At 41.5% G+C, this 27,368-nt stretch overlaps 2 protein-coding genes across 4 annotated transcripts in view; both read left to right on the top strand.

Moving 5' to 3' along the window:
- itga1 (integrin, alpha 1) overlaps positions 1 to 15,305 on the top strand; it is a 41,192-nt gene extending 25,887 nt beyond the window's left edge. The window contains exons 10-30 of the mRNA XM_034546815.1: positions 256 to 329; positions 1,679 to 1,826; positions 2,619 to 2,764; positions 3,013 to 3,153; positions 3,263 to 3,514; positions 4,018 to 4,148; positions 4,742 to 4,917; positions 5,019 to 5,170; positions 6,780 to 6,890; positions 9,526 to 9,602; positions 9,876 to 10,002; positions 10,094 to 10,171; positions 10,258 to 10,334; positions 10,459 to 10,548; positions 11,186 to 11,288; positions 11,423 to 11,539; positions 11,658 to 11,756; positions 12,635 to 12,739; positions 12,855 to 12,950; positions 13,057 to 13,170; positions 13,590 to 15,305. Coding sequence (XP_034402706.1) covers positions 256 to 329; positions 1,679 to 1,826; positions 2,619 to 2,764; positions 3,013 to 3,153; positions 3,263 to 3,514; positions 4,018 to 4,148; positions 4,742 to 4,917; positions 5,019 to 5,170; positions 6,780 to 6,890; positions 9,526 to 9,602; positions 9,876 to 10,002; positions 10,094 to 10,171; positions 10,258 to 10,334; positions 10,459 to 10,548; positions 11,186 to 11,288; positions 11,423 to 11,539; positions 11,658 to 11,756; positions 12,635 to 12,739; positions 12,855 to 12,950; positions 13,057 to 13,170; positions 13,590 to 13,646 — 2,471 coding nt within the window. The 3' untranslated portion in view covers positions 13,647 to 15,305. The remainder of the gene's footprint in view (positions 1 to 255; positions 330 to 1,678; positions 1,827 to 2,618; positions 2,765 to 3,012; positions 3,154 to 3,262; positions 3,515 to 4,017; positions 4,149 to 4,741; positions 4,918 to 5,018; positions 5,171 to 6,779; positions 6,891 to 9,525; positions 9,603 to 9,875; positions 10,003 to 10,093; positions 10,172 to 10,257; positions 10,335 to 10,458; positions 10,549 to 11,185; positions 11,289 to 11,422; positions 11,540 to 11,657; positions 11,757 to 12,634; positions 12,740 to 12,854; positions 12,951 to 13,056; positions 13,171 to 13,589) is intronic.
- A 1,122-nt stretch (positions 15,306 to 16,427) lies between these two features.
- On the top strand, positions 16,428 to 22,991 carry kcmf1 (potassium channel modulatory factor 1). 3 transcript variants are annotated; one of them, XM_034546819.1, is made up of 7 exons: positions 16,428 to 16,513; positions 18,314 to 18,481; positions 18,687 to 18,826; positions 20,930 to 21,031; positions 21,163 to 21,346; positions 21,862 to 22,156; positions 22,253 to 22,991. In XM_034546819.1, exons 2-7 carry the CDS (start codon positions 18,451 to 18,453, stop codon positions 22,515 to 22,517), a joined length of 1,017 nt encoding a protein of 338 aa, XP_034402710.1. In that variant the 5' UTR covers positions 16,428 to 16,513; positions 18,314 to 18,450; the 3' UTR covers positions 22,518 to 22,991. The 3 variants fall into 3 exon arrangements, with proteins under 3 accessions (XP_034402710.1, XP_034402707.1, XP_034402709.1); XM_034546816.1 differs by having other exon boundaries at positions 16,428 to 16,635; XM_034546818.1 differs by lacking the exon at positions 16,428 to 16,513 and adding an exon at positions 16,685 to 18,182.
- Positions 22,992 to 27,368: the final 4,377 nt, after the last annotated feature.

Below are 27,368 nucleotides of genomic sequence, written 5' to 3'. Positions count from 1 at the left end.
CATTATTAACTCTACTTTTGTTTCTCAAAGCAGCTTTGATTATAGAAACTATCCCTTTATTAAGTCCTTTAAAAGATGCAGTGTTGGTTTTTTAATGTGCTCCGCCAGAAAGGGTTACAATTTTCATTTTCTAGACGAAAACTCTCTCGTTCCAACAATGAATTAAAGGAATGTGACCAGGAGAAACTAACGACATGGTATTATGTGCTGTTTATTTTAATATCTAAAGGTTAAAATGAACTTTTCCATCCTCAGCTACGACCGGCAATTTCACCTCCTCCTTTGAGATGGAGATGTCCCAAGCTGGGTTCAGTGCACATTCTTCCAAAGTAAGTCTAAATCCAATTATTTACGCCAGATGAATATACAAATACCTTTTAAGTAAAGTCAGTGACTAACTGCAGAATCACTAAACCAGACCCGATGACATGACAAGTGCATCATATCTTGAGATCACGGCAAGCTTCAGACGTCTGTAGGACTGTAGTTTGACAAAGAACTGTTTATTTGATGTGCTCTCGGGGGAAGTGAATGTGTCAGCGTGCATGTTTGCTCAACTAATGAACTCGTCCAGACACAAAGCCCCCGTGTTATCTCCAGTGCATCTTCAAACCGTCGGTGATTCACCCGGTCAGACACAGGCCCTCTCTGTCCTCCCCGCTGCCGCCGCAGACCTCCGGATGGAGGTGTTTGGTCTGCGAGCGTGTGTGCGAGACGGTCAGAAGGAGATTTGGGAGGCGAGCACGAGGGGGGGGGAGGGGTTGAATCAGATGTTTGTTCACTACTCCTAAGAACAACACGCTCGCCTTTGCCCCTTCACATGCCTTTAGGAGTTTGTTCATTAGTTAGCTCAGACATCTATTTAAAAAGCAGCTGGCTTCCTCCGCCTCTCTTCCTGCTGCTGACTCTCGTGGACCAGCTCTTCGATCACGGTGGACTCGTCACTGTTAAACTCACGAGGCCTTCGCTTTCAGGCTCAGTGGTGGGAAAGAGCCTGGTGAATAAGTTCATAGTGCCTAATTATCCTGTGTGACCCCTCCCCTTCCTATTAATTAACTCTGTGTCCTGTAGATAAAAATATGTACGTCAATTAAAAAGATTGATTGGCGTATATATTTTTGCTTTCTGCTTAGTGTTGTATTCTACTATATTTTATTTTATCTAGGTTATTTAATTGTGAATATATATTCTAGAGGTCACATTATTGAGATTTTCAAGAGGTTACTTTTTTTCTTCTTTTTTTCGATTAATAACTAATTAACAGTTTAACTAATTATTTTCAAGTGAAATAGTGAAACACAGTATCCCAGACCGATGTTTACATTACATTTCATGTTTAATTTACAACAGAGAAATCAATGTTTAACAAATAAAATATAAGTTCCATAGATTAATCCACCCAAACATAAATCTGTAAAATGGTCTCCACTTCAACCAGCTACAACATTAAAAACTACTTAGTAGCCTACATGTTAATGCATCAGTAATAACTCTCCAGTGGCCTTTTTACATAATAAGTTATTTAAGTACGTTTTGATGATAACACTTCAGAAGTTTCTTTTAGTTGTCATTTAGTATTTTTTTACCTTCTGTAATTTTTCATTCGAACAAAAATCGTTTAAATTCTTTTCATCTCACATGCGACTGCTCCTGATATCAGCTCTGCTGTCTCTCATAGGACGGCCTGTTACTGGGAGCAGTGGGAGCGTTTGACTGGAACGGGACAGTGGTGATGCATACTGCTGGAGGAACAATCATTCCAGGGAAGACCCAGTTCTACGACCCAGAGACTGAGGCCGGGTACGAAGGGCTCGCTGGGTACCTGGGTGAGTTCACCCATAAAGTCTGAAGACATATTTGATCAATCAGCTGGATACCGGACTCAAAGATAGCACCCAGTCACTTGTACGAAGAAATTGCACCCAAAAAAGCACATTGTGCAAAAATACACAAACACAAACCTGTTAATAAGCTAAATAATATACAGGAATACAGTTTACAACAAAGAGAGAGATAAGCTAGATCTTTCCAGAGAAGAGGTCCATTTTTACAGCTGCAGAATATATATACATACAGCTTCTGTTACACAAAGGAGTAAGATATGTAATTTGTCTAACTCTGACAGCAAATGCTGTCCATCTCTTTGTCACATAAATAATAAATGCACGCTTTCCTCTCCTGCGTCTCTTGTCCTGCTGCCTTTTATGGCTTGCGGAGCAACCGCAGCATCTTAATATCAAGTTATGTAATCAACATGTCATTAGAAAGAGCACTGATAGGTCCAGGCTTGCGTACTGTAAACTCAGCTGTTGGCACCGGCTCATACCAGATGGTCTGACTGTAGACTTTGCATATGTAGCCGGTGTGTGTGTGTGTGTGTGTGTTCCTGCCAGTTTCCAGTAGTTTTTTTAAATTTTTTTTATAGTTTCCTCCTCACAGTGTGATGTAAACAGCTGGCTGACAAACCATTTAAAAATACCCTTCAAAGAGAGCCGCAGTTGTTTTTCCCATGATGTTGTTAAGTGCTGTTTGACACATTCTTGATGATTCATGTTCATGTAAAGAATGCACTGAACTAAAAATAGAGTGGGTACTTGTGTATGCCCGTGTCTCTGCAGGCTATGATGTGCAGTCAGCATCCACCCCCGACGGAGTGCTGTACATCACAGGTGCACCGCGGTACAACCACACAGGCCGGGTTGTTATCTATCGTCTGAATGAAGAGAACAACATCGTGGTCTCACAGATACTGAAAGGACAACAAGTGAGTCTCTTTCATTGTGGAGCCTGGGGAGGCACCTCGTCCCTCAGTGTAGACATCTTTCTTCCATCCGACTTTAAATAAGATAAGACTGTAATAATCCTCAAGGGAAAAATAACATGTTTACAGCAGCACAAAGAGGCTTAGAGGTAAGAGAGAACCGTTGGTGGTCGTGAGGTGCAAAACACAGAAACCTCTGTTTCCTGAATAATCATTGGGTTGTCTGTAACGTTGTTGTGTCTTGTCCACAGATTGGTTCCTACTTTGGCAGCGTCCTGCAGACTGTCGACGTGGATGCCGATTCCTACACGGACCTCCTCTTGGTCGGAGCTCCAATGTATATGGGCACGGAAAGAGACGAGCAGGGACAAGTCTACGTCTACAAACTCCAGGTACGGAAGATTCATTCAAAAGAGAATTTGGTATTTTGTGTGTGTTTTTGATTTAAAGAGCTTGGTGTCAAATTGAGATGTTTTTTGTGTGTCTTTGCTCTATTTCCAGGACGGCCAGTTTGAGCACCAGTTCACTTTAAAGCCCGTCAATCAGTCCTGTTGTACCGCCCACTCGGCCAGCTGCACCAATAAGAACGAACCATGCGGGGCCCGCTTTGGGACGGCCATTGCCGCAGTATCAGACCTCAACCTCGACGGGTTTAATGACGTGGCCATCGGTGCACCTTTTGAGAACGATCACCGGGGGGCCGTATACATCTATCATGGAGATAAGACGTCACTGAAAGAGAAATATGTACAGGTGAGAGCAGTGACAGGCAGAACTATTGATACCAAAAGACCTTTATTTAGTCAAAAGGGAAATGCTGTTATATTTCAACCCCAGCTATATATATATATATATATATATATATATATATATATATATATATATATATATATAATATATAATATTACAATTATTGCACTGTGTTGATTGTTTAATGTTATTGTCCAATGTTGCACCACCTACCATGACAAATTCCTTGTATGTGAAAACATACTTGGCAATAAAAGGTTCTGATTCTGATTTCCCATAAATGTGGCCATTGTGACTCTGAGTAATGTTAACTTTGCACTCGCCACCTCCTACTACTTAGTCATGTTTATTTGGAAAGCTTTAGGGGGCTTTACAACAGAGGTGGCGAGTGCAAAGTTACCATGATCCATAGAGCCACAATAACCTTCGGGAAATATGCACGGTTGAAATATCCCATAATTTTCCTTTCATGTGCTCTAATTGGTTCTGTGTTTTTTCCCCTGCAGCATATCCCTGCAGGTGGGGACGGTGAAAAGGTGAAATTCTTTGGTCAATCCATACATGGAGTCATGGATCTTAACGGAGATGGAATCACTGATGTTACCATAGGAGGCCTGGGAGGGGCTTCCCTATTTTGGTGAGTCGTGGCCCATCCTCACACATAAACATGCACTCCTAAAACTAAAACATTCCACTTGAATCATTACCAGCAGCAGCGTCCGTATCCCGGAGACTTTATCTCACATGTTCGTTTTTGCATTGTCTTCTGAGGGTTTAGACAGCTGCGCGTGTCCCACTGGGCTTGTGGGCTTGAGACCAACAACTTCCTAATGATCTCTCTGTTACGACCCCTGGCTGTTGCACTAACCCGCAGAGTTTTAAAACATCAGCCCACACCATGATTTAACTTCCCAAGGAGTCCTTCTTCTCCCACAGTTTTCTACTGGCAGAGGCTCAGCTAAGCTGTGTGAAAACTCTATCTCCCGAGTGGCTTAGAGTTTAAATAGGATTTGGCAGCAGGCGACTGTTCTTCCTGGACTGTTGGCTGTATTTTAGAAAGCTCAGAGTTGAGGCCAAGTTTCACTCTCAAGTTGCATCCAGTTCTCGTTCATTACTTTAAGATGCATGCGCACGGTTCAGAATGCGCTCAACACACACACACACACACACACACTGCACCAACAACAATGATGTGTTCTATAAATTGGCATGTCTGTCTCATTTCACCAGGTCCAGAGATGTTGCGGAGCTCCGTGCCAACATGACCTTCGACCCTGTTAAAATCAACCTGCAGCAGACTCAGTATCAGTGTGAGCACGGTGGACGCAAATCCGTGTGTGTGACGACTGAGGTGTGTTTTGTCTACAATGTCAAATCTGACAACCAGGACGTAAACCCTGCTGCTGGTGAGCCATTCAGCAGCCTATTAATTCATCTCTATGCCTCCTCATTGTCAACGTTGTTGTGTTTCATGACTCCGTGTTTTCTTTTCTGTGACGTGCCGCAGACATCCACTACAATCTGACTCTGGATGCTCTGCGTGCAAAGGCCAGGGCTTCGTTTATGGCCTCGGACGATAAAAGCGATCGCAGGATCACCAGGAGCCTCACCATCAAAGACAAGGAGAGAAAATGTGTGCAAGAGACCTTCATGATGTCGGCAAGTACTCTGATCTTTATGATGTACACGTGGGTTTAGTTATGGTTTGTTACCTGTACGAAATACACACCTATAACCTATAACTATATTTTTAACCCTGTAACCACAAGATAGAGGAATCAGATCAACTGGGCGATGACAAGTTCTGTCACGTTCGTTCCTGAAAGTTATATTCTCGGCCTGCTGGAGATCTAATTGGTGTTTTGAGCCAGAATAGAGACAGGACAAAGCTGTGAGGATGACCTTGGTTGTAACACGAAACAGACTTGTCCTGATCAAAGCATGCCAAGGACAGCCCCTTGCTGCTCTGAGTTATAAATTATCTGACATAAGAGAATGAAAAATGTGACTAAGTGACGTTCCAGGTCAGGGGAGATTTCTACAAGTGGCCAAACAAACAAATCGCAGACTGTCCATCACCTTTTGTACGTTACAGCTACACCTCTTACCGTGGCGATGAGACATTTAAAGCCATGCGTAGAGCGTTTCTCAATTCCAGCCGCAGCAATGGATTTATCTGATCAGCTGCCTCCAGGCGAGACAAAGAGGAACTAATCAGTGGAAACAGCTGTTATTGCTGTGTGTGCTGAGCATGAATACCTGCTCTGTTCCAGTGTGCCAGTTTGTGCCGAAACTTCCCACATAGTCCGGCGCAGAGAGGTCCTCAGGGGTCAGAAGATTTGGCCCAAAAACTACCTGAGTCCAGAACTAAAATCAGATGTACTTTTAGAGAATCCATGTCCAAAGAAAGTGCTTAATGCCTCCTTTCTGTTACAGTATCTGTATCCAAGTCAGTAATGTGCCTGACTAAAGACGCAGCTTGTGTTCCTCATGTTATACATTTTGCATAAGAAAGATTCATAGTTTCCCGACCATGCCTTCACAATACATGTCATACTGCAACGCAAAGCCATTCCTTCACATGTTGTCTTTGTGTTCCAGTAATTTAAAGGCCCTGCACCCTCATCAGCATCAGAATCAGAACCATTTATTTCCAAGTATGTTGGACATACAAAGGAATGTGTCTTGGCGGGTTGGTGCATAACACTGTTACAGGTCGTTCTGGTTGATAAGACCTCTATGGTCATGTCGCTCTGTTGGTCAACCATTAGGGTCCAGAAGGAAATATTTCAGAAACTATTTAATGGATTGCCGTGAATGTGTGTACAGACATCCGTGGTGCCCAGAGGACTTTGGTGATCCTCTGACCTTTCCCCGAGTCCAGTGCCACCAAGAGGCTAACATTTGTGGTTTGGGGGTGAAACAACTATTGGATGGGCTTTTGTTATACACATTCATGTTCTCCTCGGGATGAATTGTAATAACTTTTCATCTGGCAACACCATCATCACTTTCTGAAATACCTAACTCGAGATTACAACTCAGACGAGAAGGTTTTTTTCTGACTTGCGTGTTGCTCGTACTTAATGTCTGAATGATATGACGAAGGACAAGCACGAGAGTCTGGGAGCTGTCGAAGGAGGCGCAGCCAGAACACAAGTGCTGAATAAGGGTCTAATCAGCCAAAAACTCTTTTTTCATTTGTTGTTCTTTTATTCCCCTCTCTCCTCTCCTCTCCTCTCCATCCTCCACTTGTCCCCTTTCCCAGGCCCGGCTGGACTTCCGAGACCCTCTCATGGTGTCTTTGGAGTTTGGACTTGCCGATCAAGACCAAGGCCCCGTCCTGGATGAAAACCTTCCCAAATCCATCAACAAGACAGTAAGACAGTATTTCATATCACTTGTAAGAGTCTCTCTCGGGACTTTAAGTATAAACTGCCAATTACAGTAAGCAGAACATTTAGAGTCACAGACTGGAAGGGTTTCACCTTAAGCCTCTTCCATCTGTCTGTCTTTATAATCTGAGAATGAGAAGTGGGGGTGTTCTTTTCTGGCTGTTACACCACATAAGCATGTGCAACAGCTGAGGGCCATCCCTCAGTGTATCCTGAAGACAGCCTCAGTGTTTCACAACCAAATGTCAGAGCAGTCTTCCCACTCCCACATGCATAGTTGTTCTAACAAGAGGGTCTCCCAGATAAGTGTTGCCGTGAGTGATGTGTCCAGATGAAGAGGGGAAATATTACAAGAGAATTCACTTTCAGCATGTAACAAAGACCCAAATTAAAGCCAGACCCCCCCCCCCCTGGCACCACCCTCTCTTCTAAACACAGCAACATATGTGATGTGTTTATGAGCTTTGCCACATCCTCAGCGTCAGATACCGTCGTAGCAGCGATGCACGCAGACAAGCGAGGAAGCGTTATTAGGACCTCAGGACCTCTCCTGTTATTGTTATTGGAAGGAAGAGAAGGGACACACACAGAAAGGGGAAATCGTCAAACGGAAGTTTTTCTTTGGACATTGTGCTGCATATGATATTCTCTCGTCCTCGTTCACGGTCCGGTGTGAGAGCATTGAGAATGTGAACCCATTTGACTGTGACCCTCAAACACTCTGGGGTGGAACGGAAAAGGAAACGAAGGTCATCTCTTTGAGTCAGCAGTGCAAACAAATACAGAGGAGAGGAGCTCCTGATGACTTATTGTTGCTCCAGTATTTCAAGAATATCTTACAAAATGTATTGAATGCATTTAAAAGACTCGGTTTTGAACATGTTCGTTATGTGTGTGTTGTTTCTCTACAAAAGTTAAAATAACTCTTAAAAAGTCATCTTAAAAGTTAAAGTTCTGCTTCTCTCTCATTGGAAAATATAAACTATATTAAAGTCAAGATGTTTTATTATCATTTCATTTTAAGTAGTCACGTTTACGGGGATTACAACTACTTAAATGACACTGATAATGGGGAATTTAGTCTGATCTCATTAATATGAATTGGGTGGACAAAATAATAGTAACACCTTTCAGTTTAAAGCAATACAGTTTAACAGCAACAATTCAATTCAATTCAATTCAATTCAGTTTATTTTGTATAGCCCAATATCACAAATTACAAATTTGCCTCAGAGGGCTTTACAATCTGTACACATACGACATCCCTGTCCCAGGACCTCACATCGAATCAGGAAAAACTCCCCAAAAATAACCTTTCACAGGGAAAAAAGGGAAGAAACCTTCAGGAGAGCAACAGAGGAGGATCCCTCTCCCCGGATGGACAGAAGCAATAGATGTCATGTGTACAGAATGAACAGCATTACAAAGTTACATAAACACATTACATGAATATGACAATGTATGAATGGAACTCCAATCCATGAAACAGAAGGAGGTAGAGAGGAGGGGGGGCGGGGCATCAGCAGGGCCAAGGTGGGAGGCCAGCTCACCAGACATCAGACACCTCCAGGTCCAATGGACCCTATGAGACGTGAAGTCACAACGACTCCGGGGAGGAAGCAGAGTTAATAAGGTGCAATGGAGAGATGTAAATGTATCCATAAGGAGAGAGAGAAGAGGAGAGAGGTGCTCAGTGTATCCTAAAACATCCCCCAGCAGCCTATAAGCCTATAGCAGCATATCAAGGGGCTGGACCAGGGCAAACCTGATTCAGCCCTAACTATAAGCACTATCAAACAGGAAAGTCTTAAGTCTATTCTTGAATGAGGTGACTGTGTCTGCCTCCCGGACTGAAAGTGGAAGCTGGTTCCATAAAAGTGGAAGCTGGTTCCATAATTCAACTGTGGTTCAACACAAATCACAGTTGAATTAACACCTTTCAAAACTGTTTATAACTTCATGTTCTCCTTATTTTTTTATTGCAGGATATTGCACTGGCCACTAGGTTTATACACCCATATACATATTACATTAATCATTTGGCCATTTCTATATTTTTACTATATATATATATATTATTTACCACTGATAAATTCATATTCTGTAAATGCCTAACCAGTCAAATATTCCCAGTTTTAGTTCAAACAGGTGTTCAGATGTATAAGAAACAATTCGTTTTAATATATCTACAGTAACATTTTAAAATAGAATAACCACTCAATGTGGCCACATCCCGGGTTTGCAGATACTGGGTTCATGTTACACTTAGACTTAAGCAGGTCATCAATCTTGACATTTTTTTAAGTTCAACTACCAGATGCAAGATGTCCCTGTTCATGTAAAAGTCCTTTCTATATGTGCGCTGGAGTAAGTTGTAAGTTGCATATTGGACCATGATTGGGCTCCAAACTAGTTGTAATATCACAACATTTTGCTCGTGCATATGCATCTTAAACCCTGAATTTACAAATGAGTTTGAAAACCCACCTCTAGTGTAAAACTCTGCACATCTATCATTCTGGAAAGTGAAGCTCAGACATCCACATAAAGTAACAATGAGAAAAATATACTTTGGACCGGAGGACATCTTGAACATGTACATCTTCTTTTTTTTTGTAGATTCCCCTAGTTGACTGTGGAAGCGATGAGAAGTGCATCGCTGACCTCTCTCTCAAAGCAGAGCCGAGTGTCAAAACGTAAGTGGAAGTAGCAGTAAAGGATATGTTCACAATTTTTACAAGGCTTTCTTAAAACAACAATATCATATGCAAATGTATAATGTATTGATCAGTGTAAGTTTTCCTCCAGCTGTTATGTAGCTGTCCTGTATATTACTGTGTCTCATAACACAGTTTGCATAGTTAATAAGCCTTAATAGCAGCACATCCTTCCAGTGCATGACTGCACCCTTGTGGGGGGACGTGTGCATCGCAAACCAGCGTGCTGACACTTTTCATAAACTTCTCCAGAATGATGATCAAAGACAACAAAGACAAGATCGACGTGAACATCAACATTAGAAACAGCAAAGACAATGCGTACAACACGAAGGTTATCCTCAGCTTCACACCGAACATCAACTACGTTAAAGTGGAGGTGAGATTGGTCATGCTCCTCTGTCTGCATCGATGAAGTGCGTGTGGATTGAAATGTGTGCGATGATGTGTGTTTTGTTTTGTATTATCAGCCAGAGAAGGCGTGCACGCTGAACAACACAAAGCTGGAGTGTGCTGTTGGATACCCCTTCCTGGGAAGTAATGTAGAGGTCAGTATCGACGGTACATTCATCATGCTGCACAATAACTATGCGATATATCATTTGTTTGTCTATCTTTGTGATGTGATCGACAGGAATATTTCAAAGTGAAATTTGAGGTAAATCCCAAACATATCCAGGAGGTCATTCAGATCAACGTGACAGCCACAAGGTGAGGAGATCAGCACAGTGTTTTCTATTTCCAGTTTGAAGCCGTTTGCCTTTTTTTTTTTTTAAACACACATTCTGTTCGTGGAATTGTACAAATGTCTTTTTTTGTGTGTTTTTGTCGCCAGTGACAGTGAAGAGCTGTCTTCGACCCTGCATGACAACACGGTGCACATCTCCATCCCCGTGAAGTACGAAGCTGGACTGATATTCTCAGTGTGAGTAGCTGCACCAATGATGGTCTCTGAGGTCCTGTCGCGGTGGACATTTAATGACATGTTAATGACATGTTAATGACATGCGGTCATTATTAACCTTATTACACCTCGGTTTGACAAATCAAAAATATAAAAAATGATGTCATTTTGGTACCACTATACAAGGATATACCCTCGTCAGTGTTATTTTCAGCCGCAGGCAGACAGCATTTTTAATTAGAAAAACTCTCGTCACATTTCGGGACTCTCTTTAAGCAGCTAAAGAGACATGGTAATACAAACACGACTCCAAATGAATGATAATGATGCTCTGTATTTGCTTGATGTGTAAATAAGCAACTGTTTGCAGCGTATTAACTTTTTAAGTTATTTAAGATCAGTGTTGTGTTTTCAACTTGTTTTCCTGTCCACAAATTGTCAAAAAAATCCATCGATGCAGGTTTAATAAAGGCCTTAGGAACGGCTTAAGAAAAAAAAAAAAATTGGTTCCCCTTTCATAAGAGTCTTAATTATTGTTGATTTATTAATTATTTGTGACTTTTACCAAGAGTGTGGGTTTAATGGGTGTCTACATTTTATATTAAATGTATAAACATCCGTCTGTATCTAAAACTGTTATTCCGCCTATTCTTTTTAGGTGGTCGGGGGATGAACACATTGTCGTAAAAGAGGGAGAACAGTATTCTACTGTAATCAATGACACCAGCGTGATCGGAGAGGAGGTCAACATCAGCTACACGGTAACAGAGATCGTTTCTGCTGATGTGTTCATGTACATCTACAGAGCTGCATGCGGACGGGGTTTGTTTGGGAATCCAGATGAGGTGCAATATTAGTAAAAAAACGGAGGCCTCTCCATCTCACTTCTCTTCAGGTGGAGAAGTCAGTTGACATGGTGTCTCCCCCACTCGACCTCACCGTGACGTATCCTCACCTGTCTCCTCGGCAGAACAACTTACTGTACCTGACCCACGTCAGCACCAGCCCACAGGTATGAGTGCACACACACACACACACACACACACACACACACACACACACACACACACACGTGGACATGCGAGTGTATCTGAACAGATGGACCATATCTGCCTCTCCCTTCTCTTTAGGTGAAATGTGACGCGGCACATTGGATCAACCCCCACAATATCAACCCGAAAGTTATCAATCCAAATCCAAAGAAGGAAACTCTCAGTGTCTTCCTGCTGGTGAGTGATGAGCCTCTTTGTGGGCTTCTAACGTCTTCTGACCTGTAAAGCCAGATTACCAGTGTAACCAGGCATACTCATTTCCAGGGAATTCTGTTTTATAAAGGATGTTTAAGTGAGCCTGGCCTAAGTTACCGTGGAAACTAACCCGTTCACACTAACCCGTTCCTGGTTAGTTTTCAGGCGTAGCTCCACCTCAGGTTTAACCAGTCATACAGTTAATCTGACAGATTTAAACACATTGTTTCTACCTGAAGGTGAACATGGGTCAGTTTATAGCGCACGTAAAATATATCACATTTAGACCTAAGCTGCCCTTATTGTATAAATGATACTTTTACATGTACCATGATCATATTAAAGCTAATAAACAACCTTTGCCCATAGCTGTAGTCTCATAATAAGCACCATTTTCACAAGTTGTTGTCTTTAAATGTCCCTTAAATAAAATGTAAAGGGAGAAAGACAGCCAATCTGAAGGCATTCAAACAGTTTTCCACCACTAGGACAAACAAAAATACATAATCCAATTGATAGGATAGATAGATATATTATGTCATAAGATAAATTACCTGGCTATGGTCCTATTTAATATTTAAAAAAGTTGTTTAAACGCATGTTGTGTCTCACAAATAAACATGAATTGTCGCTAGTATAATACAAAAAGACCCAGACCTGACTACTGTCATTACCTGAGAGTTGGCTTTATGACACATATGAATACTGGTTTGAATGGTTCGGCTCAAACACAATAAGACATTCTTTTCGGAGGCACTTCTGTGCGTGTGCGTCCCACCCGTCTCACCGCATGTGTGTGTGTGTGTGTGTGTTTGTGTGTGTGTGTGTGTGTGTGTGTGTGTGTTTGATTCTCTCTACAGAGCTGTGAAAACCTCTACTGTGCATCGTTTAGCTGCTCCATCCCCGAGGCCACGGTCAGTCAGGTCAACGTCACGTTCAGAGTGTGGAAACCCACGTTCATCAAGGTGGGTCAACGCGACACACACGGCTGCTGAATTCTGTCTCCTCTCTCTGGGTTGTTGGTGTGTGTCTGAGTGATGGACGGACAGGGAACGTCTAAAAAGGAGATTTATCTTCCAGGGCGAGTTCTCCAGTCTGTACATGTTGGTGAACGCCACGCTGGGCATCAAAAACACAAAGCTGTTTGAACTGAACAGCAGTCACAGGACCAGAAGTGTAAGTCGTAAAGTTTTTTTTTTAAATTCTTTTGTTTCATTGCGCGCTTGTATTGTCATTGAACGCGTGTTTGTGTACATTTACTCTCTATCTGTGTGACGATCAGGTGAAGATCCAGGTGTCGAAGGAGACCGTAGGGGGAATCCCCATTTGGATCATCATCATGAGCATCCTGATAGGACTGCTGATCTTAGCGCTCGTCATCTTCGCTCTCTGGAAGGTAATATATACTTCAGAGTATTTCAGATCTTTGAATACCTTGTAATGTAATGCCGATAGAATATGAAATGTACCATGACTGGTTAAACATCAGGGCAAGTAAGGTCATTTGCTTCCAGATAGATGAGAAGATCGATATCCCTTTCTTGTCTGCGTGTTAAATATGAAGCTACAAACATGTCATTATTAAAACACAGGCAAAAAAAACAAACTAAATAAAATGTGTGGTTTTATGAGGGGTTATGTGCAATAACTTAGATACAGATTGATCTTTAGATTTAGATTGATTCTTCCCAGCTCTCAAAAAGAAAGGGAATAAGCATATTTCCCAAAATGCCGAACCATTCCTTTTCTATAGCCAGTGAGCCTTCACATCTGTACAGCGTTACTGTTTTGTAACTGAGTTTTGTGATCCTCCAGATGGGCTTCTTCAAGAGAAAATCCAGGGACTACTCAAAGGAGGAAATGATGGACTGAGGTATCCATACATCCAGCAGCAAGCGGCTCTGTGTGCTCGTGTGCTTCCAGAGCCATCAGGACGCACAGAGGAACAGGCAGACTTTCAAACAGGCAGGCGAAGGACACGCCACCAGACCCACAATGCACCTCGGTGCTCCGACTGCTTCCCATTCACCGTTTCCTGTGCAGGCCTGGGCCCGATAATGTTTGCAAATACTTCCTCAACCCTTGTCCTTTGATGCCTTGAGCACAAGGTCACATTTCAGATGGTCTCATACACAGAGAGGGCTCGGACAGACACTTACTTTTAATTGTGTAAAGTCGTTGGCACTCACTGTATTTGTTGTATTTGAAAGAAAAACACTATTTGCTCTGGATCAGCTTTTTTTTGTGGCGGGTATACAGCGTCCATCAGGTCAGGTCAAGCAGTTCAAGAAGAGGAGCGTGGAACCATCACTTCATCATAAGGCATCTGTTGGCAAAGTAGCATATATCTGTATTACATACAGCGGTTTAAGAGCTACAATAGCTGCACTCCAGCTATAGAGGAAAAAAAGTACTCAGGTTTTTCTGTATGAAGATCCAATGTTGCGAAGCCACCCGAATTACTTTCTATGCCGTTGCAGCAAAAATGTCCAAAGGTCTATTCGCTTCTGAGACATATACAATATGTGAATTTACATGTGTTGGAGCAGCCTGTCTGATAGCTTTATGAAACACTGTACCTTTTAGCATTTTATAGCATTTTGTTTTTGTTTGCTATTTTTGCTGAATTTTAACAATATAAAGTGGCACATCCTTAATCCTAAAAATCCTAAAGACACTGACCTGTACACCAGATTTATTTGAAGCAAAAGTGCAGTCTGTATGCTTTTATTTTGTATACATTTATTCTTAGTTAACCAGTTCACAAAACCAAACAAAAAACCCTCAACTATTTAGTGTCACCGTGGTTACGGAGAGATACACAAAGCTGCGCCTTCAAAATCCAAATCTTTGATTGTACTGTAAATATAAGTAGATGCTCCAAAATGTAAAGCTTATAAATGTACATAATTGTGTTTGCTAATTCATGTAATTTAAGAGATGTGACCCATCAAATCTTTTTTTTTGTGTGTGTGATCAGTGGTCAGAGAAGATGATTTTGCTCAGGTGCTACAACTATCACAAACGACCACGTTAACATTTGACATGTGAGAAAGTCATCGGGGCGATCTCACAATTCAAAAGCTGATGCAAATATGTAAATATTGTTATATTTTGATGAGATAATGAAAGTATAAATATTCTGTGCTGAAGATGAGGGTTTATATCCACTACTTTGGTTTTATTTGATTGAAAGCCTGGTGAATGACTGCGTTGAGGTGAGATGTACGACTGCAGCGTATTTTGGTTTCAACCTTTTTGATTTGCAAAATGCAAGGTATAATGTCTTATCATGTAGAAACATATGTCACCAGCAGTTGCCATTCGGTCAATGGCATTCACTGGTCGTTGGATTGTAGTGTAGACAAGGTACAACATGTACACAAAGCATTAGCATACAAAGGCTCGATAGCACCCCGTGTGTGGTACAGCGTACTTTACAAAGTTATTCTTTCAGGTTTTCTTGTCTTGCTTTTGTTTCCAGAAGTTGCACAGCGACACGATGTGTTCAAATAAATGATATTGTATTTTGGGGAGACTGGGTTTCTAGCTCTTTCTCGACCTTCTCCCTCACTGTCGTACAATACAGCTGAGGGAAGACGGTAGGAAGAAGGAGGAGCAGCTTTTTGATATGAAATACTCCTCAGCTCGCACTCTCCACTGTTGACATGAAGCACATGTAATAAATTGTATGTACAGAATGTGTTACTGTTGTTTGGCTACATCAGGCTTATGCACGAGGGCGAAGTCACGAGTCTCTCTTTGTCCACTTGAGGTGGCCTGGGATCGTCTTCACACATCCTACACCTCTTAACGTCTTGAGAAGGAGTGGAGGACAAAGTGAGGGTCGTGAGCTCCACCCCAGCCTTCTACACTGCTGTGAAGTCTTCATTGTAATGCACTGGTTTGTCAGACTGTACGCGTCCTCATCAGCACAGAAATGAACTGAATACAAATAAAAAATAAATACTTTTTACGAGAAAAAAAAGTGCTTGATTATCAATTCTTCTACTTTTGTTGTGACCATGATATAAATACGATTTTTATCTCTTTTTTTTAATCAAATGTGAAAAACTTTTAGTACTCGAAAATACATTAGGCGACAGTGAGTATTACATCTCATTATTACATCTCATTTAAGTCATTCAGAAAGGAAAATGTACAGATTTTTAAGTAGCCTATTTGTACTTCAGTATTTCCATACATTAGAAATGTGGGACTTTTAATGCACTATATTAATTCTACATCTACACCGACTTTGAAGATTAAGATTGTACATTCAAAACATAAACTGATAACTTATAATATATAAAGCATGTATATAAAGTACTATTTATTATCATTACTTTACGTTAAGCATTCGTTTACCTTCTATTATTGTTATGATCAATTTAGTAATGGGAAGGATTTTTTTTAAATTTATGAAATAAAATGTAAAGGCTACTGTTTGCTATCTGATGTAAATCCCACAACCTCCCCTCAAATAATATTAATAAAAACAACACTTCGTTCGTGACTATGGATGATTGTTCTTTGTAAGCATTTCATCGCTGAAAAAAAATAATAATAATACACAAAAAGCCCAACCATCACGTCGGGGCCCCGAGTGATTTCTGATTCCGTATAAGAGTGCGCCCCCTGCTGGTCGCCCGCGGTATTGAGCGACGAATGACTGGGAGGGGAAGCAGAACAAACTGTAAGCTGCTGGCGGATCCATCTTGCTCGAAAAAGAAGCGAGGGTGAAGGCTTTTTTTTTCTTTTCAAGTTGAGTGTCTAAAATACTGTATCGTCGTCCCGTTAACCGCGCTGGGGAGCCCGAGGAGGGGCTGTGCCGCTGCTTGTAGGATGTCCCGACATGAGGGTGAGTTGATAAGCAGGTCCTTTGGGTCGCTGGCTACATTACCTGAGCAGCTAGCTCCTCGGCTAGCTTCAGAGGAGGGGGTGGGGGTGGTCGGTGTAGCGCTTTTCAATGCTTGTTTTCAATGCTGCTCTCAACACACACATGTTTGCTGTCAGCAACCCTGACATACCTCGATCCCTCGTGTAGTTTTAATGTGAAGGAAACGAGCGTGACTTCTCTAAACCGGCTCACAATGATACGGCAACATTGCGGCGCTTTAGCAGTTAGCCGTTGGTACTGCGTTCGCTAACGTAAGCTAACACAAGGAGCCGTCGGTGTAGCTGCGACTTAACGCTGCTTTTACCGGCTCCATAAACCCTTAATAGTTTGTTATGTGTCACATTATAGGGGTGCTCGTATATGTGTTAATTTAGGAGCCCGAAGCTCTGAAGTTCTGGTCGCATAAGCTGCTGTTATTAGCGAATGCACTGTCATCAAGAAGAAAGTCTGAGGCCTCAGACCATGAACCAAATCACTAAGTTAGCTAGCTGGCAGGCCACTAGCTCGCTTAAGGGTTAAGTTACTGTATGTTTTAACTGTAAACCACATGGGGAGGGCAACTTCGGCTCTCCCCATTCTTCACGTAATTCTAGTTGTAGCAGGCCATCCTGTTTTAATCGCCTCAGAAGTTGGTGCGGTGGTAACACCCAGAGGTAGTGCTGAAGTAACTTGCGTTATCTTGAATAAAGTATGTCAGGACAATACAGGTAACGTGAGGCCACTTAGTAACCGTGTAGATGTCCCCTAGTGGTCAGGCTAGCCTTTTGAGGTGAGTACATGACAAATCCGTGGAAGACGGCGCAGTTTAATTTGAATTTTTTTTTTTAAATGGTCTGTTTCTGTTTTGGTCAGCCTCTGCAAAACATGTTGTTGTTGTGCAACAAACCTTTAATCTTCAAGTACAGGTGCACGTTGCCAGGTGATGTGTTTATTCAGCCACGAGTTTGGTCAATACATGTGGAGATCTTCTTTTGCTTTTCGTTGCAAGGCATCAGATCAGTCTCAACAAAGGACCATCACAATATTTGCCCAAATAAGGTCCCCCCCCCCCCTTCAACGGACATTTCAGTGAGTTTAATTGTAACTGATGTTTTATAGAAAATAACTGGTTGTGTCCTCAGAGCCAGTGATTGAATAGTTCTTCACTTTAATCACGCAGTAAAGAGTGGACAAGTATATACTATTTGATATGATGAAGAATTGTGAAAAGTAAAGTGATATTTGGAGAATACAGACATGGCTGAAACTATGTCTGCTACCTTGGTTGGTTTATTTTCTCTTTAGAATTGGTTCATTGTAGATCTAGGTAAATATAAAAAGCAACATGCCTGAACATGACTCGACAGCTCTATAAATAAGTAACAATAGCTGTAATGAAAACGGCTTTCAGATGCTTATTGCCTGCGACATGCCTTTGAGACCCTGCATGTGAAGTTCTCTGGAATGCTAGAGTTCTTCGTTGCTGGCTGGCACTTGTGGGTTGGTGCGACTCCAAATCACATGCTCATGTAAGTGAGACTGGCCTCCAGATAGAGATTGCTTTATCACTCTCGGTCTGGCAGAAGCGGTTATGAGGAATTTATAACTTTATTGTCAGGTCCATGTGTTTGACTTCACATTGCTCTTTTCTCTTTTGCAGGTGTGAGCTGTGATGCGTGTTTAAAAGGGAACTTTAGAGGAAGACGGTTCAAGTGTTTAATTTGCTACGACTACGACCTGTGTGCGTCGTGCTACGAGAGCGGAGCCACAACAACAAGACACACCACAGAGCACCCCATGCAGTGTATATTAACCAGGGTAGACTATGGTGAGCACCTGCCTGAAAAGACCAGACAGAAACCTGTGTGGCTTACTGATTGTGCACAAACTCATCAGGGCCATGATTGCCATATTTCACAAATACAAATGATTTAATATGACTGGAGTGATGATTAATTTGGGCTGTTATGGTTTCTGATTATAATATTGATTAACAAGCGGTAACATTTGCTCTATTAACTGTCCTTTTGCAGACTTGTATTATGGAGGAGACACTTTTTCAGTAGAGCAACCCCAGTCATTCACATGTCCTTACTGTGGGAAGATGGGCTACACAGAGACGTCCCTACAGGAGCATGTCACTTCAGAACATGCAGAGACTTCCACAGAGGTGGTGAGTACTCTGCACACATTAAGGGATCGCGGCACAAGTTTACAAATTATAAACTGTAATTTGATGTTTTCGTCATAAATAAATAAGGTCTCAATATTATCAAATGTTCTTTGCCTCCGTGGACGGCTCCATCAGTCTACTTTACTTATACCATCCTCTTACGTACTTTATATTGGAGTCATTAGACACAGGTTTGTTTTTTCTACTCTTGCCTGTCGGCATCACTACAGTTCAGTCTGCTATTGCTGTTGAGCACCACACTTCAGTCAGCTAAAATGACTTCCCAGAATGTACGAGCGGGGGACATTTATGGATTTTAAAAAAAAAGTGTAGTCCACTGCTGAGTAAACTGAACAAAAGGCAAGAAGCTGTCTGACCCTCTGTCAGACAGCTTCTGGCAGTGCTGACACCTTCCTGGCATGTGTGTGGGGAGGGGGAAGGGGGGGGAGACCCTTGTAGTTCACAGGTTTAGGCAAAAAATAGTATTTGTGCTCCGGTTACCTGTGCAGTGAAACCAAGTGGCTGCGCAGCGTGTGTCAAAGTGTAAAAGTAAAGGGCTTTGTTAAATATGGTCGACGTTATCCTAAACTTATCTTTGCATTGAAGTCCATAAAAAGATAAAAATCAACAATTATTCTATCACACAATACCTGACTTGAACTTCCCAACCCCGTCTGCACACTCTTCCGAATGAGAGTCAATCTTTAAAAGAAAAAAAATCTTTTTAAAGATTGACATAAAATAAATGAGTTTTTAGCAAGTGTTACTCAAACAGAAGGGGTGTGTGTGTGTGTGTGTGTGTTACTGTGGCCATGTTCATCATAATGAAGGAACAATGTGGTTCATTGATGTAGTTTAAATTAGTTTTAGGAAACAGTGGAGCTCTTTGGCTCAGTAGGATATATTCATTCATTGACGATAGGGAAAATATAGAACAATGCTGTCCTTGTTTTTATATAATTTTTCATAGAGACATTTTAATAAGCGGTGGGGAAGGTTTCTGTAACCGGTTGCTGTGTTTGTATATGACAGTTAATGTAGAGGGTGTCATTTGCTGGGGTTTACATTAATAATTCGATGCACAATAGAGACTGGTGTGTAGAGTAAGTGCTCTGATACAAACAAGAGAATGGTGTGTGTGTGTGTGTGGTAATTCCCTTAATGGACTTGTGGTGAAATGTTCTGTATGAATAACGTTGTTTTGTCTGCAGTGTTTGCTGCCTCTTTACCTTTCTTCAGTGTGTTTTGATTCGGGGCTGCAAATTAGGATCATCGTTATTGATCAATCTACCCATTATTTAATAAATTCATTGTTTTGTCTGTAAAATGGAACTGAGGGATGTTTTTTGTTTCACCAACTATCATAATTGCAGTTGATCAACTAATCAGTCAATTGATCCTTCAAGCATTGCTTCGTTGATTCAAGGTTTGCTGGGTTTATATTGACGTTTATTGACACTACTTCAGTCAAACTTGCTCAACTGATAAACATTGTCCCGGGAACAATCTGCTCATATTGTATATGCATAACATTTAGCATTTACTCATGACGTCCCATTTAGTCTTAAAATGGATTTCATACCTTACACATCAAAGTCTGTTTACGGGTCTCGGGGAGTGTTACTGCATATATGGGGAAAAAAAGTAGTTTGAAACATTTTGTGCCTCCCAGATGGGGCTGTGAACAGTTGATAAATTGCCTCAAGTGATGTGACTTGAGTTGGTGTCATTTGGGTCTACGAGCATAACACACCCAAATCTCTGATTGAATGGTTGGCGGTCAAGTTGTATTGATGTGGGCACCAGTTCTACATCAGACAGTGTGTAGAAGCACAATGATGAGTCTAGTCTAGTTAACTGACTGTATTATGCATCCCTGTAGTACAGAGGTTTTTAAGTGAGTATGAGCAATAGCTGATCTCAGATGTGCAACTTAATATTAACAGTTGAACAGGGTAAAACTTTACTCTTAAAAAAAAAAAAAAAAAAATAGTGACATTACTTAGATTTTCCATATTGTTTCATTGAGGTTTTTAACCGGATTACATTTAGTTCATGGAGAGAAAATTCATCTCAAACAGAAACCTCTCACTCTTGTTTCAGATCTGTCCAATATGTGCTGCCTTGCCAGGAGGGGATCCCAACCACGTCACAGATGACTTCACAGCTCACCTCACACTTGAACACAGAGCGCCAAGAGATTTAATATCCTTTCTGTATCTCCTGGCGCTAGTGTCTCCATAAAGATTTGTTTCTATTTCCTGTTTTTTTAAAAATGTTGATGATGCCATATTTCGTGTCGCGTAACAGCATTGATCCTTAACGGTCCGCTTTACGATGAGTCCAGCAGTGTCCGACATGTACGCAGGATGTTCCACCCTGGACGAGGACTGGGGGGTCCCAGAGCGCGACGGACAAATATGCACTTTACTAGCGGCTCCACGGGGGGACTCTCATCCTCCTCATCACAGAGCTCCACTTACACCCCCAGTAACAGAGAGGCAATGGACCCAATTGCAGGTGAGCATCAGGAGTATATAATAAATGCTAAAATAACAAACCAATGGTCAAATCTGTACTGCAGATTATACTCTTCTCTCGCAAATGGCATCATTTGGATCCATTCCATCTAAACCTGCATTGTTTGACTGACGACCATCCATTTCAATAGCATTTCTTGTCAAACACTTTTGAGAATACATCATTCTAACCATAAAACTTGGGGGCGCTGATAATTCTTACAATAAAAGGTTAACAATAACCCTATTTTATTTCTCAGAAATATGCTGTATGTTGCATTATAATGTGCCATTAAATTGAGTATTAATGGATTTCTTTTATGTTCTCATCTCTTCTCCTCATATTTACAAAACACAATTAAGAAAAGATATCAACCATACTCATAATGGCACATATTAGTCACTTGCGTGCCTTTTCTCTGTCATTCATACCCTCTTACGGGTGTCTTCAGTGTTGCCTTTTTGGAAATCACGATTAACAGCGACGCCTGTTGTTGTTGTTGTTGTCACCTGCAGAGTTGTTATCTCAGCTGTCAGGCGTGCGGCGTGCGGCCGGGGGCCAAATAAACTCATCGGGGCCTTCAGCCTCACAGCTCCAGCAGCTCCAGATGCAACTGCAGTTGGAGCGGCAGCAGGCTCAGGCAGCGCGGCAGCAGGTGGAGACGGGCCGCCACGCGACACGGCGCAGCAACAACCAAGGCAACTCTGGCAACGCCATCCCTCCACCCAACACAGCAACTGCCAACACCGCCAGTGTGGGTGAAAACAATCCCTCATCCTCATCCCACAGCTCCCAGTTCTTATTAGCACGGTGAGTTAAGGCCTGTTAAGATCACAACTTAATGCGGGAAATTGACCAGCGTCTTCTGAATGCATTTATAATTCTGATCGTCCCCGTTTCCTGCAGGTTGAATGACCCTAAGATGTCCGAAGCGGAGCGGCAGTTTCTAGAAGGAGAGCGCGCAGACCGCAGCCTGTTTGTCCAGGAGCTGCTTTTGTCCACGCTGATGCACGAGGAGAGCTCTTCTTCTGACGAGGAGGAGCGCCGAGACTTCGCCGACTTCGGAGCCATGGGCTGCGTGGATATCATGCCTTTAGACGTGGCGTTGGAGAACCTCCAGCTTAGGGAGCGCAGCTTTATGGGGAAGGGGCCTCCTCCACCGCCTCTTTGATGTCCGAGCATCAGACAGACTGTGTCCTCTCTGCTGCACCTGTCAGTGATGGGCAGACAACAGCAGCAGTCCTCCCCGGCCTCGCCCTCCCCTCTTGTTTTCTGAGTTTGTTTCTGGTGATTGTAATTTCAGGCCTGTCACCATTTTTGTTACATTGTAAACAAAAAAATAAATGAGAGCAAGTGGGATAAATGTGCGAGTGCGCAAAAGCAACTGAGTGAGCGAGCGAGAGAAGAGAAATCTATAAATATATATATATATATATGAAGTTGATAATCAATCCACATAACATTTCTTTTCTTTATCAGGTAAATGTTACAGGCAGCTGTGGCAGACCTTTTGCTTCCTGTGACATGCAAACGGCTCTCCGTATAAATACTCCACATTCAAAAGTCAAGAGGGCGTAGGCTCCTCTGATGAAGCTGCTGTGTGTGTTTATGACTATTAATAAATAAAAAGTGCTTGGATGGGTTACCATAACTACTGCATGCAATTATTTGCAGCGTGCATGACTTTTAATGACCCTGTCATTAAAACTTTAAAAGAAATATATATCCCAAAGCTTTCAACTGTTTTTAAATTGCTATTTCAAACATGGGTTAAGTATTGGCATTTTAGTAGTTTACAAAAACTTTTATGCAGAAATTGTCCCCCCGAAACAACACATTTTGTCAGGTCTTCGTTATAATGAAGAGTCGGCGACCTGAATATGTCGAATGCTGCAGTGCATCAGATTGAAACGAGGAGCTTCCCTAGATATTTTTGTTTAGTAAAAAGCTGTTTAGGCACAGTATACTTTATGATTTGTAGGTAAGTACATGGTTTTGGAGCTCACGTGCTTTAGACGCTTGTATTCTTTTCTTTGCTGATAACGGGAGAAGTTTTGTTCTCTTTTCAAGGCGCCATTCTTCTTTTTCTCTGCTAGGATTAGCACTTTCTATTTATTCATGTTTGTTTTTTTCTTATTCTTTTGAGCCTTGATACGAGTCGTGCCACCTTCATGCCTATACATTTACACGCTGTAAAATACAATGAGATGTATATTGAAATTTGTGCGTTAACTTTCATAATGGATCCAAGAACATGGGCAGACTTTTCTTTTTTTTTTTTTTTATGTAAATTTAGGATACAATAAATATAAACTGCGCACAGCTTTTGATGAAACCAAGAGATCATCACACGTTTGCACCTTGTGTTGTGATTCCTCAGATGTTTGTGTTTAGTCGGCAAGATTTCATAATATGTTGATACATCAACTTCAAATCTTGGGAATATTTACACCTCTAACATGTTACTTTAACCCTCCTATTTAGAGTTTATAAGTATATACACATTTAATACATTGCTATAACACTATAATGCAATTGTAAGCAGATATGTGTCTGTAGTAACCCCTGAGGAAATCTATTAGTACTGTATACACAAATAATAAATGGTAATGTAGTATAAAAATGTAAAACTATCAAATAACCATAACCCTGCTTCATAGGATAATTTATAATTGTTGACAAATGTATCTCTTAACATCTATATTATAGTGTGGTATAAACCATTTATTAAGTGTGTAATTGCTGATTATAAGGCTTAATAAGTGTGTGTGTGTGTAGGGTTGAAGTAAAGAGGTGTGACAAACTTTGTCTACACACAACAACACAAAAATGTGGCATGAAAGCGGACCCAAAGGCGAACATAAAGCAATAACAACATGTAGATACTCCATTGAGTCGTGAGTGTAGAGCGGCGTGAATGAATGAGAGACAAACATATCCTATTTATTCCTCCTGCAGCAGACACACGGCGTCATGAAAGACGTCCTCGACGGAGCCGCCAGCCTGAGCTCCTCGCCACCTCACGAGGTAGGTTACACACCACGGAGATGCACTTTCTTTAGACTTGTGTTGGTGTGTGTGTGTTTAGTGTGACAATATAACACCACAGAAATACATTTCAATAGCTGTTGCCAACATTTGTTCGTGTGTGTGTGTGTGTGTGAGAGAGGTCTTTAGGGCAGCTGTCCTTGTCACTCCTCAGTAGTTATTGTTAGAAACAAATGGTGTCCATTTCACAACACGTTGGCTCCACTTAAAGTAGCCCCCCCCCCCCCCAAAAAAAAAAAAGCCAAACAGACTGAATGTCAATCACAGCGTGATGTGTTGTGTTCAGATTATCCAGAAGGGGATGAGCCATCAAACACTGTCACAGTTATCTGGAACTGTTTTACACCCTTCAGGCCTGTGTGTGGTGGGATGCCCCGTCGCATCCTGTGAAATGTAACATAAGTCAGATAACAACTAAACAAACAAAACAAGATACATCCCGGGTTTCATTTGCATTCATTTATTTATTTTTTTCCTCAAATATTCTTTGGGCCTCAAACAGTTACTGAAATGAAACAATTTGAGAGGTTTAGTGGACGTATAAAGTAGGATGAAATAAAGGAAACTTTAATTTTTGTGTGATCAAAAACTGTGAGGACACGAAGCATATTGTAAGACATACCACCTTTATTAAATGCACAGTATCACAAGGAACATTTCCATTAATTGTGGATAAGCTACTCACATGATGCACAAAGCATTGAATTGATTGATAGAACTGGCTGATTAAAGCAGGATTAAATCTGCCAGGAGAGCGCGCACACACACACACACACACACACACTCATACAAGATGTATGTGCAAACGCACACACACCATCTCTGAGACATTAGTCACACACACACACACACACACTCTCTCTCTCTCTCTCTCTCTCTCTCTTTGTATTCACACAGTAAGTACAATTTGATATCTGCACAGGAATGAAAACTGTAATCTTTTTTCATTTGCCATATATTTACAAAAAAATCTGCGATGCCCCGCCCCCCCGCCCCTTTCCCATCAAGTTAGATTACATTCAAAAAAGGTCCCGACCCTTCTAGATTACATTCAAAATAATATACTATTCATGATGCAAAGTCACAGTTATTCATCTGAAAGAGGATCAAAATAGGCTACAGTCAGTCAGAGGTTGAGTGGTGGGGTTGGCCAGGAGGCGACCTTTGACCTCCTCGCCCATCGGCCACACGTCTGCTGGGACGCCTGTCGAGCTGTAGGAGAGATCGTGATGTTTCCTCAGATCCAGAGTCTATGGTCCTCCTACAGGCAGACGACGGCCTCGTGTGTCAGCTCCCCATCACAGTGGAGAGGAAAAAGAGATCGCTTTTCTTTTTTTCTTTTCTTTTTTTTTTTTTTTCTTCAGAGAAAAACGCATTGTTCAAATAAAGTCCTCTGCAGATCAAAAGTCGCCGGAAAAAAAAGAAAGAAAAAAGGATTGTATTCTCACTGGTATCATGAACGAGCACAAAGAAAGTATACAATGTAGCACAAATAAAATCGTATTTACATATAGTATGCATTGCCAGTGGCCCATAACACGTCGTCTTCAATAGATGTCACACGGTTTTGAACATGATACCTGCATCAAACAGATTATACTATTAAACATAGCCTACTATTGATATAGACAAATATCAGAACTGTACAGAATGGACAGCAATTTATGTACAGCGGACACGTGACTATTATACAGAACCGACAAACGCTGTAATCAAAACAGAGAGGGACGCGGAATCATTTTCATCAAGGACGACGTGCCGGAGTTGGGCCTCGGCCGGCACAGCCAGGGTGAAACGGGTTCCTCTGTAATTAAGTGCAGTCGAGGTCGATGCGGAGAGTGGTCAGCCCGACCCGCTCAGATTGTGCATTAGGGGGTTAAGTAACGCTACAAAGTGCACTTAACATAACGTATTGTCTCAGCGGAGAGCCGTGCTGCTTTCTGCTTCCACGTGGAAACACGTGACGCTTATTACGAAGGAGTAATCTCTGCTGTTTTTTTTTTGTTGGAAAGGTTAATACAGTATGTACGAGACACTTGGACCAAACACACTTGCTTTAATATTTGAGCCTTTTTTCTTCTTCTTCTTCTTCTTTTTTTTTTTTTTTTTTTAAATCTGCAAACAGACCAGTTGAAGATAATTTGGAAAAAACAAGAATGCATTTTTAAAAAATCTTCATTTTTTCCTTTTTTTTTCAAGCAGCCTATACAAATGTGCTTTAGCGACGCCCCGAAGCGAGCAGCTGTATCCGTCACCACCACCCGGCAGACTGGGGGCCGCTCAGAGAGATGAGAGCACCCCTGGGACTCTTTGAGGGCATCAGACTCTTAATTAATGCTTTTTGTTGTGGCCTCTTAGCCCTGCTATTTAGAACTAAAGATTACATCTTCGGGAACACACTCGTGTAATGCAAATAAATGACAAATAAACAAGTAGCAACTTCAATACGTACAAAAAAGCAACAAAAAAAGTGCTGAAAAACAAATATATCCGGTAATCAGTGCACAGGAAACTGCATCAGAATGTCCCGTCGATCCCTAAAATCACTCAAATAATTAATCCAATCTTCTCTTCTCAAACCATACACACAATCTCATCGACAGCCACAACATTTGAAAAGAAACCTGCCTCTGATAATGCATACAAAACCACCACACCACTTACAGATATGGGCCACCGAACAACAAAGATTTGCTAAATGGCATTGCTGGTGAATGAAAAAGTAAAACAAAACTGTGCTCGTCTTCTTTTATTTTATTCCATTTTTTTTAATTTTTTTTTTAGCTCAACACCACCGAGTCCTCATTCTCTGTGCTTTTAGATACACCAAATGAAAAGGTTGTGAAATGTAGCAGAGCACTACAACAACGTTTAAAACACCACTTTGTAAATATAGATGGCCTGGTGTGTAGATATTTACATAAAATATGACAAACGGGGATGGCGTTATTACAAATAATGGTGTAGAATGCTG

Source organism: Cyclopterus lumpus, chromosome 12 (assembly GCF_009769545.1).
Source record: "Cyclopterus lumpus isolate fCycLum1 chromosome 12, fCycLum1.pri, whole genome shotgun sequence".
In the NCBI taxonomy this organism is placed as follows: Eukaryota; Metazoa; Chordata; class Actinopteri; order Perciformes; family Cyclopteridae; genus Cyclopterus; species Cyclopterus lumpus.
Note: the sequence above shows the minus strand (reverse complement) of the source record. Positions and strands in the feature narration are given on the sequence as shown.

Bases quoted from the DNA above. Each gene is read 5' to 3' on its own strand.
- kcmf1 (XM_034546816.1), top strand. The intron at 21,032-21,162 runs ATATCCTTTCTG...GGTCCGCTTTAC, and splicing joins ACAGAGCGCCAAGAGATTTA to GATGAGTCCAGCAGTGTCCG. The intron at 21,347-21,861 runs GTGAGCATCAGG...TGTCACCTGCAG, and splicing joins GGCAATGGACCCAATTGCAG to AGTTGTTATCTCAGCTGTCA.